The sequence below is a fragment of the Myotis brandtii genome, unplaced genomic scaffold, assembly GCF_000412655.1.
Source record: "Myotis brandtii unplaced genomic scaffold, ASM41265v1 scaffold1279, whole genome shotgun sequence".
Taxonomy (NCBI): Eukaryota; Metazoa; Chordata; class Mammalia; order Chiroptera; family Vespertilionidae; genus Myotis; species Myotis brandtii.
The window spans coordinates 171,346-182,577 of NW_005354503.1; the positions used below are offsets into that span (position 1 = coordinate 171,346).

General features: G+C 54.8%; 2 protein-coding genes across 4 annotated transcripts in view; both read left to right on the forward strand.

The window, feature by feature from the left end:
• The first annotated feature begins 2,850 nt into the window (after positions 1-2,850).
• Positions 2,851-8,748, forward strand: RABGGTA (Rab geranylgeranyltransferase, alpha subunit). 3 transcript variants are annotated; one of them, XM_005859581.2, is made up of 17 exons: positions 2,851-3,050; positions 3,356-3,410; positions 3,576-3,686; positions 4,074-4,198; positions 4,377-4,564; positions 4,816-5,019; positions 5,336-5,419; positions 5,509-5,591; positions 5,682-5,783; positions 5,887-5,992; positions 6,072-6,123; positions 6,290-6,378; positions 6,741-6,829; positions 6,924-7,040; positions 7,668-7,781; positions 8,050-8,137; positions 8,530-8,748. In XM_005859581.2, the coding sequence occupies exons 2-17, from the start codon at positions 3,408-3,410 to the stop codon at positions 8,676-8,678; spliced, it is 1,704 nt and encodes a 567-aa protein (XP_005859643.1). In that variant the 5' UTR covers positions 2,851-3,050; positions 3,356-3,407; the 3' UTR covers positions 8,679-8,748. The 3 variants fall into 3 exon arrangements, with proteins under 3 accessions (XP_005859643.1, XP_005859642.1, XP_005859641.1); XM_005859579.2 differs by lacking the exon at positions 2,851-3,050 and adding an exon at positions 3,061-3,214; XM_005859580.2 differs by lacking the exons at positions 8,050-8,137; positions 8,530-8,748 and adding an exon at positions 7,416-7,535 and having other exon boundaries at positions 7,668-7,749.
• TGM1 (transglutaminase 1) overlaps positions 8,736-11,232 on the forward strand; it is a 17,227-nt gene continuing 14,730 nt past the window's right edge. Inside the window, exon 1 of the mRNA XM_005859577.2 lies at positions 8,736-8,823. The gene's annotated coding sequence lies outside the window, so the exon portion shown is untranslated. The remainder of the gene's footprint in view (positions 8,824-11,232) is intronic.

Below are 11,232 nucleotides of genomic sequence, written 5' to 3' on the forward strand. Positions count from 1 at the left end.
CATAGAAGGCAGTAAAATTCCTTCCTCAAACATCATTGAGATCACGGCTCTGAGACACCTGCTTGCTTCCCACTTATCCTACACAGGAGGCTAAATATAACTCCTGACAGCTCATCTTGCCTTAAAGCAAGAGGCTTGTCATTGCTTCCACTGTTCTTAAAGGTACTTGGCTCACCTTCCGTCTGCCAGCCAGCTAAGTTTGTTTGGTTTCTCTTCCCCACCTTCCTATCATAGTACATGCCTGAAATGCCTTTCCTGCCCTCTCTTTCCAAAGACAGGCCCTACCTTCTCAGAAGCAGATTTGTTCATAACACTCACTTCCTCCCGTAAGCCTGGTTGACTCAACTTCCCTAGTTTTAAGATTGCTGATTACTAAAAAATATATCATGCCTGTTTCAGCCTTCACCCACTCCTTTCTGCTTCTCTTCATGACTATGATGTAAGACCATACCTGACCTATCTGCACCTGTTGGCACCTGTCTTCCCGGGTAGCTGGCTGTACACATGAGTGTGTATAGAGCAGGAAGCAAAAGCAGGTGGTGACCAAAAAAGGCTGTTGGTGATATGGGAGGGCTGGACCAGACCAGACATAGGTCCCAATTGGTCACTATGTTGGTGACATTTAGCAAGTTACTTAATCTTTCTGAGTCTCAATTTCCTTGCATATTTGTCACAAAAATTGGAAAATTACTACTATTACTATTTACTGAGCCCTCACTCAGTGTAGGCACTGTTCTAAGCACTTTACATACATTATTTTATTTCCTCTTCACTCCAACCCTAGCAGGTAGGTATTATAAAAAGGTGTGGAAGCCCTACCTGGTTTGGCTCAGTGGATAGAGCTTCAGCCTGTGGACTGAAGGGTCCCAGGTTCGATTCAGGTCAAGGGCACATGCCAATAAGGGGTGTGCAGGAGGCAGCCGATCAATGATTCTCTCTCATCATTGATGTTTCTATCTCTCTCTCCCTCTTCCTCTCTGAAATCAATAAAAAATATCTTGTTTTAAAAAATGGTGTGGAAGAAATATAAAGAATTCAAAGCCATACTTTCTTACCCAAATGTGATTTACAAACATATATATGTCACATGGACATACACTTCTCAAAAATACATCACACACACATACACATTGTCACCTTGAACCCCATGAAGGTTCCACCAGGAAACCTTCCTGAACTGGTCCAGGCCACACAAATTCTCCCATCCCTAAATGCCAACAGTACTCACTATTAGGCCCAGCCAAGCCAGCCCTCACCCTCTGTGGTGTTTTGTTCATTCTTTCAAATAAGTATCCAATAACTCCTAAGAACTAGGGCTAGGTATTGAAGAGGCAAGACCAAACATGTTGCTCCTGTCCTCCAGGAACTCTGAATCTGATAGGAAAGGCTGGTGTACAAACCAAGTAGGCCCAGGGTATATAAGAACTATCTTAAAAAAAAAAAATGTTTCTATTGATTTGAGAGAGAGAGGAAGGGAGAGGGATAGAGATAGAAACATCAATGAGAGAGAAATATCGATTGGCTGCCTCCTACATGCCCCCTACCGGGGATCAAGCCCACAACCTGGGCATGTGACCTGAGTGGGAATTGAAATGGTGACTTCCTGATTCATGGGTCAACACTCAACGACTGAGCCATACCAGCCAGGCTATAAGCACTATCTTTAACAACACATACGAAGGTCTTCTAAATCAGGCGGGGGTATTTTGGAGAACTTCCTGGGGGTGACATTTAAGTTGAATCTATAAGATGAACAGGAGTTACCTAGCAAAGGAAGGAGGGTCAAGAAGAGGGAATAGGTAATATGTTTGGGAAACTACAAGTAGTGCAATCGGCTGTGATGAAGACTTTTTAACAGGGACAGGCAGGACATGAGGCCAGAGGGGCAGGGCCCAAGTGCCAAAAGGCCTATTGTGCTAACCTGAGAGATCCAAAGTCTGTCCTGAAAATTTGTCAGGAGCCATGGAAGACTTTTAGGCAGAAATGTGACATGATCAAATCTGCATTTTAGAAAGACTGATCCAGCAACACAGAGGATGAACTGATCATAGAGGGGACAAGGTGGAGATGGGGAAACATTGAAAAGACATTCAACAATCCAGGGAAGAAATGAGCTTAAATTCTCAGTGCAGTGGGAATAGAGATGGTATTTAAGAGATACTGTATTAAGGAAAAGTGGTGGAGGGAATAGTGCCATTCACACTATAATAGGGAAACATAAAAGCCAAAATTCAGCCTGGTTGGAGGAGAGGCAATGATACCTTTTGACATTTGGGGTTCGAGGTGTCTCTGGGACGCCCGTGTAATATCTAGTAGGGTTTTGAATCTGTAAAGCTTGCAAGACATCTGGGTTGGAGATATAAGTTGGAATAACATCAGCTTACGGGTAGCAATTGAAGCCATGCGTGTGGGTGAAGTCACCCAGGAAAAGTGGGGTCAGAAGACCTGGTGGGCCCAGGACAGAGCTCTGGGGAGCTCCAACTCCTAGCAGTTGAAGGCTTGATTTGTGAACGTTCTCCTGGTAACAGTATGTAAAGTGAAAAGGGGGTGAAGAAAGGGCCTGAAGATCGCCAACTTTTAGGGGAGAAGGGAGGGGCAAAGGTGCCGGAGGAGAAATCAGGAGAGAGTGTCAAGTGGAAGGAAGTCAGTAGCGTCAAACGCTGCAGAGGTCATGGAAGATAAGGACAGGAAACTCCATCCATTAGATCTGGCAACTAGGAGGTGTGGGCATGTTTCTCTGCTGGAGAGAAACCTCTTCGACTGAATTGCTGTTAGCGTAGCTGACAGGAAGGACAGTGCCCGCTGCCCTCATGCGCAGGCCACAGCCGCGCATGCGCACTCGTACTCACCGGAGGGCTAAGACTTGGCAGTGTGGGACCCCGCGCACGCGCCTTCTGAGCCCACCTACTCAGCTCGGGCCTCCGCGGGCCTGCAGAGGGCGCTGCGCCTCGGAGAGCAAGACATCTGGGTTGGAGCGCCGCTCTAGCCAGCGTCCGAGCTCGGTGGCGGGTGCCGCTGCTCCACGTCCCCCAAGCGGCCTCCCGGCGCAGGTGGGTCCGCCCGCGGGGGGCGAGAGCGCCTGGGAGCTGTGGGGAGGGCGGGCGACAGAGCCTCCCGGCGCGGAGTGGTTCCGATCGCCTCCATGCCTGGGCTCGGATCTAGCCCCGGGGGATTGGGCTGTAGGCAGGGCCGCACCGGTGCAAGTCCCAGTCCGGTGGGCAACTCCTCCTGGACGTGCAATGGCCGTCCAGAACCCCTTACTTTACACCCCGGGGGGGTCTCTGCCCAGGCCCGCGTGCGGCTTCCGGGAGACAACTGGGGGCGGGGCTCCCATGATTGACACTTCTTCCCCCAGGTTTCACAGGCGGCCACTGGACCCCTCCGGTCTTGAACCCTGAGCCGACACCATGGTGAGAACCCTGAGCCCAGCCGCTCACCTCAGCACGCCCATGCCTTTGCCCCTAGTGGCCTTGCCTCTCCATTTCCCTGTGTCAACCTGGGGCTTTGCAGTGGGTTTTCGGTGGCTCTGCCCCTGCAAGCCAGCCTGCTCCCTTCCAACCCGCCCATCCCTGTAGCACGGGCGCCTGAAGGTGAAGACTTCGGAAGAGCAGGCGGAGGCCAAAAGGCTAGAACGGGAACAGAAGCTGAAGCTCTACCGGTCGGCCACCCAGACCGTCTTCCAGAAGGTGGGGCCCGCAGAAGTAGCCCTCTCTCCACGTGGCCACTCCTAGTATATAGATCAGAGGCCAAGAGCTGGGCCTCAGAATCAGACTGTCTGGACCTATATCTGGGCTCTGTCACTTAATACTGTGTGACCTTGGTTGGGCAAATTACCGAATCTCTTTGGGCCTCAGGTTTGCTCATCTGTAAAATGGGACGCATGATTGTGATAAGCCTAATAATTGCAATAAGGCTTTTGTGGAAATTAAATGAGAATACATGTAAACCCGTGGAGTGCTTTACATACTACCTGTTGTATGGCATGTGATTTATGGAACGTAGTTCTGTTTATGTTGCTTAGCCCTGTGGTAGGTGAATGATACCATCTCTGACCCTGCTACCTATCTTCTCAGCGCCAGGCTGGCGAGCTGGATGAGTCAGTGCTGGAACTGACAAGCCAGATTCTGGGAGCCAACCCTGACTTCGCTACCCTCTGGAACTGTCGACGCGAGGTGCTCCAGCGGCTGGAGGCCCAAAAGTGTGTAGGGGTTCAGGGCCCCGGGAAGATGACACTAGCCCTACCCCGCCCTGCCTGGGCCCAGCGGTAGAGTAGGAATGGCATAACCAGAGGGCCGTGGAGGATGGGTGCAGAAAGTCAGGGGTGAGCTGAAGTTGGGTGTCGGAGGGCCCTGATCCCTATTCCTCTCTGGGCGCAGGTCCCCTGAGGAGTTGGCCGCTCTGGTGAAGGCAGAACTGGGCTTCCTGGAGAGCTGCCTGAGGGTGAACCCCAAGTCCTATGGTACCTGGCACCATCGCTGCTGGCTGCTGAGCCGCCTGCCAGAGCCCAACTGGGCACGGGAGCTGGAGTTGTGTGCCCGCTTCCTCGAGGTTGATGAACGGAACTGTACGTGCCTGCAGATTCTGTCCCTACAGCCCTCACCTGCCCCACATCCTGGTACTGGGGCCTCAGTAAGGCCCAGAGTGGGGAGGGATGACCAGGATGGGCCCATTAAGCTGATGGCAAAGGAATGATGGATCCAAACAGCGTGGGATGCATAGAGGTCTTTCCTGGGACCTTTGAGGGAACTCCAGAGGTACCAGCCAGGGAGCTCCTCTTGCCCTGTTTCTGAGCTGTGCTGTAACCCCTTCCCCCAGTTCATTGCTGGGACTACCGGCGCTTTGTGGCTGCACAGGCAGCTGTGCCCCCTGCAGAGGAGCTTGCCTTCACCGACAGCCTCATTGTTCGAAACTTCTCCAACTACTCTTCCTGGCATTACCGCTCCTGCCTCCTGCCCCAGCTTCATCCCCAGCCAGACTCTGGACCACAGGGGCGCCTCCCTGAGGATGTGTTGCTCAAAGGTAAGCAGGGTCAGGGGTGCTGGGGAGGAACTGCAGCGCTGCCCTTCCAGCCTAGTCCTGTTCCTGAACCTGCTCTTGGGTTTGTTGAGCTCCTACTTCGTGCCTGGCTCTGGGGGTGCATAACATTCAGCCCCTGACAGAAGGGAGCTTGAGTGTCCAGTGGGGAAAATAAACCTGATGTGTACAGCCGCTGTACAAAGCCAGCATCTAGTGCAACTGAGGACTGGGGGTACTCCAAGGAGAGGGTGGGATGCTGGGACAGCCAGGATCCCACCAGGCTCCTAACCACAGCCCTGTGCCTCCTTGGCTTCTGCAGAGCTGGAGCTGGTGCAGAACGCCTTCTTCACCGACCCCAATGATCAGAGCGCCTGGTTCTATCACCGCTGGCTCCTGGGACGAGGTGAGCGGTGGGGGAGGAGGCTGGGTGTTTAGGGCTTGGAAGGAATGGAAGAGGATTACAGGAGACCTGAAGCTATCTCTCCACCCCAGCTGACCCCCAGGATGCTCTGCGCTGCCTGCACGTGAGCCGGGATGAGGCCTGTCTGACGGTCTCCTTCTCTCGGCCCCTCTTGGTGAGTCCTACAGCTTTTGCCAGAGAACATTGTGGATTGTGAGCTTCGTGCTGTTGGGCTGACAGGGTCTCTCTTTGTCCCCTGTGCCAGGTGGACTCTGGGATGGAGACCTTGCTGCTCTTCGCTGATGAATCACCCCTGGCTGTGGAGTGGAGGACTCCAGATGGCAGGAACCGGCCCAGCCCTGTCTGGGTATCCCAGGATTGGTGGGGCATAGTGGGGGCTGAGGCAGGGCTGGGGTGGGACAGTCAGAAAAGTGGTACGGCTGGGGGTTTCCTTGACCCAGTGCTCCCAGCTCTGTGACCTGCCCGCTGCCTCCCTCAACGACCAGTTGCCCCAACATACATTTCGTGTCATTTGGACAGCAGGCGATGTCCAGAAGGAGTGTGTGCTCTTAAAAGGTGACGCAACCTGCAGCAGCCCCCTGCCCCCTCTTCCTCTCATGGGTGTTCCCCTCCTACCACCTACTGTTTCTTTCAGGCCACCATGAGGGCTGGTGCCGGGACTCGGCCACCGATGAGCAGCTCTTCAGGTGATGACAGGGAAGCACGCCTACAAGAAAGGGCTCTGGGCATCAGGCAACTGGGATGGGAGGCAGGGTGCTCTGGCAGATGGTCTCAGCCTGGAGAGGGGGATGGCCCAGACCCCAGTGCTATGGCCATCATCCCTTCCCCACCTCCACCCCCGCCCACCGTCAGGTGTGAGCTGTCGATAGAGAAGTCCACGGTGCTACAGTCTGAGCTTAAATCCTGTAAGGAGCTACAGGAGCTGGAGCCTGAGAATAAATGTGAGGCCCTGTTTCCTGAGATCCTGCTCCTCTCAGGGAGCTCCTTTCTGTGTCTGTTGGGGGGACAGGGAGCAGGGAGGGTCTCAATAGTATGGGAGCAGCCCTGACCGGTTTGGCTCAGTGGGTAGAGCACCGGCCTGCGGACTGAAGGGTCCCAGGTTCGATTCCAGTCAAGGGCATGTACCTTGATTGCGGGCACATCCCCAGTGGGGAGTGTGCAGGGGGCAGCTGATTGATGTTTCTAACTCTCTATCCCTCTCCCTTCCTCTCGGTAAAAAAATCAATAAAATATATTTTAAAAAAATAGTATGGGAGCGAAGGCGGGTCCAGGAGAGATGCTCCTTTTCCCACCCTCTGCTCAGGGTGCCTGCTCACCATCATCCTGCTGATGCGGGCGCTGGACCCCCTCCTGTATGAGAAGGAGACACTGCAGTACTTCCAGACCCTCAAGGCAAGCCGGGCCTGCGGGAACAGACAAGGGGGAGGCCCCGTGGGCAGGAGGGAGGCAACTGACACAAATTCCTTGCTGGCCTCATCTCCGCCAGGCTGTGGACCCAATGCGGGCAGCATACCTGGACGACCTGCGCAGCAAGTTCTTGCTGGAGAACAGTGTACTCAAGATGGAGTATGCAGAGGTGCGCGTGCTGCACCTGAGCCACAAGGTATGGACTGTGCGTGTGCCTGCTCTGGGCCCTCATCCCGCTGGCCCACCCTTCCTCATGGCCTCGCCAGCTTTTCCGTTCATTCCGGGGCTTCAGCTGAGGCCTTGTCTGTCCGGCTTTCAGTCTCAGATGCCTTTCTGGACATTTCTTTCTCTGCTCATTGGAGCAGGCCAGCACCTAAAGCCTGAACAGTTCCCAGAGATTCCTAACTAACGGTCCAGACTGGTTTTCCTCTATTTGAAGTCCTTCCCAACCATTCTTCCCAACACACCAGTTTTTATCCCGTCACTGCAGTCCACCTCTGCTCCCACCAAACCCCCCCCCCCCCCCCGGACTCGCCAGGCCCACTCCTGCCAGTGTCTGTGTCTCCCCCAGCGCCCTCCTCTGTCCCCTGTACCTGCCCCGACTCTATTCACTCCACTGGCCACGTCGCCCACAGCACTCACGTCTGTCCCACGTCCTTGACTTGTAGCATGTACTGTGGTGGGTTGTAAGGTAAGCTTCCCACCTGCCCCATCCTCTCCTCAGTTGCGGTCCCCAAGGGCCTGTGTGGGGCACAGAGGGCAAGTGCCTCATAAATGATGGCTGAGGCCCCTCCCCGTTGGGGATATCATTCCGTCTCCTCAGGACCTGACGGTGCTCTGCCATCTGGAACAGCTGCTGTTGATCACTCATCTTGACCTGTCGCACAATCGTCTCCGAGCCTTGCCCCCTGCCCTGGCTGCCCTGCGTTGTCTTGAGGTAAAGCATTCACTCCTCCGTCACTGTCCTGGTGTTCCTGTTTCCCTTCCTTCCTCTACTTCAGAAGCCTGCCCTCCCTACAAAGACTGCCCAGTCCTCCCAGCCCCTGCAGATGACCCCTGCCTTCCCCCTTCTGTCACCCAGCCTGACCCTAGGAGCTCTTCCGTGCACCGTGAGCTGTCCACCCTGGGCTCCCCAGTTGCTTGTATCAGTCTCAGGCCGATAGCTGCCTGCCTGCCTTCTCTTCCCTACCCTCCCTGCTCCTCAGGTGCTGCAGGCCAGCGATAATGCCATAGAGTCCCTGGACGGTGTCACTAACCTGCCCCGGCTGCAGGAGCTCTTACTGTGCAACAACCGTATCCTTCCTTCTAGGTGCCATTTATTTATTTATAGTATGATTTTTAACAAAGCATTTTTTTCTCCTCATTGCACTTTCACTCAGCAGTCTTTGTTCACTGCTGAGACATGGATGCCTCTAGCCAGGGCTAGCCTTCTCCTTGGCCACAGTCTCCACCATTCCTTCTAGTACCACACCCAGCCCTCCTCTGTGCTTCTTGCCTGGTCCCTGTGGGCAGGTGTTTGCAGTCCCTGCCCAGAGCCTTACTCCCTCCAGGGAAGTGTGCGAGCTGCCCACCAACCAGGATGGCAGGCAGCAGTCCCCGCTCTTGAGGGAAAACAGTGATGGGTACTCGGGAACAGACCAGATCTAGGGGAACCTGCCAACCTTTCCTTGACTCTCCTGCCCAAGGTCTCCAGCAGCCTGCAGCACTTCAGCCTGTTGCCTCCTGCCCCAAGCTGGTGCTCCTCAACCTGCAGGGCAACCCACTGTGCCAAACAGTGGGCACCTTGGAACACCTGGCCGAGCTGCTACCTTCAGTCAGCAGCATCCTCACCTAAGAGACCCTGCCCCCGTCCTTGCCCTCTAACTTATTAGGACTGAATAAAGAATGGAGAGGCGTCTCAGGCTGCTGAGCTGCTGCTGCTGCCACCGCTGCCACCACCATGACTGCCACCTTTCAGAAAAGAAAGGGAGAGAGTTAGGGTGTGTTGACTCACCCTGTTTATTTTATGCTCGGTCCTGCTATTCCCTGTCGTGGAGAATCAGAGCCTCCGTGTTTAGGCGAAATCAGGGTGAGGGCTGGACTTGAATTTACTTTCTGGTTGGGGCTGGAGCTGGGGCTGGGTTCCAGGCTGGGACCAGGTTTAGGATCAGGTTCTGATTGGTGTTAGGCTACAAACAAGCTCTAAGTCTCCAAATGGAAGGACTCATAAAAGTCCCTTCCATGACCCCTGCCCCTCCCAGATGCGCTCTGCCCAGGGGCTCTGGCTCTCATTCACCACAGCTGAGAAGGCTATTTCCCAGAGGAGTGGGTCAGAGCGGCCTTGCTCCACCCTCTTAGAACAACAGTATCCGTCTCCATTCTTTGGTTGAGGAGCCACTGAAAATACTTGATCCCATTTGATCTTCATAAGCTCTCAGAATGAGATGATTAGGCCCATTGGACTGGCGAGGAAACTGCTGTTAAGACGTGCCCACGATTGCTGAGCTCAAGTGCTAGAGCAGCGGTTCTCAACCTGTGGGTCGCGACCCCTTTGGGGGTCAAACGACCCTTTCACAGGGGTCGCCTAAATACATCCTGCATATCAGATATTTACATTACGATTCATAACAGTAGCAAAATTACAGTTATGAAGTAGCAACGAAAATAATTTTATGGTTGGGGGTCACCACAACATGAGGCACTGTATTAAAGGGTCGCGGCATTAGGAAGGTTGAGAACCACTGTGCTAGAGCCAAAGCTGCCTGTACACCTTGCTCTGGGATTCCAGACTCTTGCTTCTGTATGGATATGGATATGGATACGGTACTGAGCCCAGTGTCCGCTCCCATGGTGACCCCCAATACACAGGCCCATGCACACATGTACCCTCGTGCATTTACACTCTCACACACACACCTTGTCCCGACTGAAATCCCTGAGACACTTGAGCTTCCTGGAGGGAGGAAAAGGAGTGGCTTGGGTTAGGGCACTGAGTCAACCTGGCTGGGTGGGGAAGGAGAAAAATCGATTGAAACAAGGGGGAGAGAGTGTGACAAGACAATTTCCTGATTCCCTGGAAATCTATCTGGGCCCACCTTTGCTCACATCCGGCCCTCAGGGCCCCGCCCCTTTCCTTACCTATAGTGATGAACAAATAGCCCCTGGACAAAGTCCTTTGGCTGACCTGCCTCACATCTGCCTGGGATTTTGATTCCACTGGTGGTTTGTCTGAAAGTGTTGGAGGTGGGGCAGACTCCCTGCAGGGCTGGGGCTTGAAGGTGGGTTGAAAAAGGTCAGCGTGAGTGTGGAGAGCTCCCTGCTTCTGTCCCCACTCCCTGAGGCACCTCCCTGCCTGATGCATCATCAAACCCAGTCTCTCCTCGATTGACTTCCTTGTGTCTTCTTGCCAACCCTGTCTTCACTGTCTTCTGTTCAGTGGCTGGTGGGCAGAGCTGGGACACAGGTGGGATGGAGGGAAGAGGCCCCAAGAAAGGGGCCCAACCTGCAGAACCTCCAAGAAAGCCTCCCTGAAGACACCTGGCCGCCTCTACCGGGTGTCTCCCCTGTGCCAGGGTGGAGTTGGGATGGACACGGGGCAGGTTCCTAGAGCTGGTTGGTCAGGATTCCCAGGAAGAATTCAGGGTTGGAGAACCCAGGACTCCAGCTGACCAGACACTCCTCTCAGTGAGAGAGGGAGGTATTCTGCCGCCTGGGGAGGGGGCCTCAGTTCTCACCCAAACCTCAGAATAAGGCCTCCGCTTCCCCCAAACCCCCAGGCCGAGGGGAGAAAACTACTCTCACCACCCTCCAATCCCAAACTTGGAGAGAGAGACGCAGGAAGCTGGTAGCTGCCCACTCATGCCAGGGGCCGTGGAGGAGGAGGGTGGGGGTCAGAGGATCTGGTGGAGCCTGCAGGTCATGGATTGGCTGGTGGAGCCAGTCTGAGGGCCCGGTTGCTGATGTCACCTTGGGATTCAGGGACCTCCCTGGGCAGGATGCATACCAGGACCAGGCCAGTTTCATAGGGGCTATGAGACCACCGGCAGGCAGCCTGAGCTGGACAACAGGGGGTCAGCTGGACGGGGGTGTGCGTGAAAGGGCTCCCTGCCCCATTGCCCTCGGAGGGGCTCCTTAAGCTCGCAGTCTGGCAGGAGTCAGCCTGGAGTGACAGTCCCCCCAAAGCCTTCCACTTTCCCCCAGCTTCAGCCCCGACAGACCCCGACCCCACCCCTCCTTGCCCCACCCTTAGCCTGCACCACCCCATTTCCCCGGAACGAGGTTTTGACGGGGCTTTACTTCTCACCCCTACCTCCGGAGGGGCTGGGCCTCAATGGAGCAACCCAGCTTCCCCTTATTAGTAGCCGGCCCCGCCCTCCCCCCACATAAACCACTCACCCGCCCGCCCCACA

Coding starts and splice junctions, on each gene's coding strand:
- RABGGTA (XM_005859581.2), top strand. Junction 3,687..4,073: donor CCCAGACCGTCTTCCAGAAG/GTGGGGCCCGCA, acceptor CTATCTTCTCAG/CGCCAGGCTGGCGAGCTGGA. Junction 5,993..6,071: donor GGAGTGTGTGCTCTTAAAAG/GTGACGCAACCT, acceptor TGTTTCTTTCAG/GCCACCATGAGGGCTGGTGC.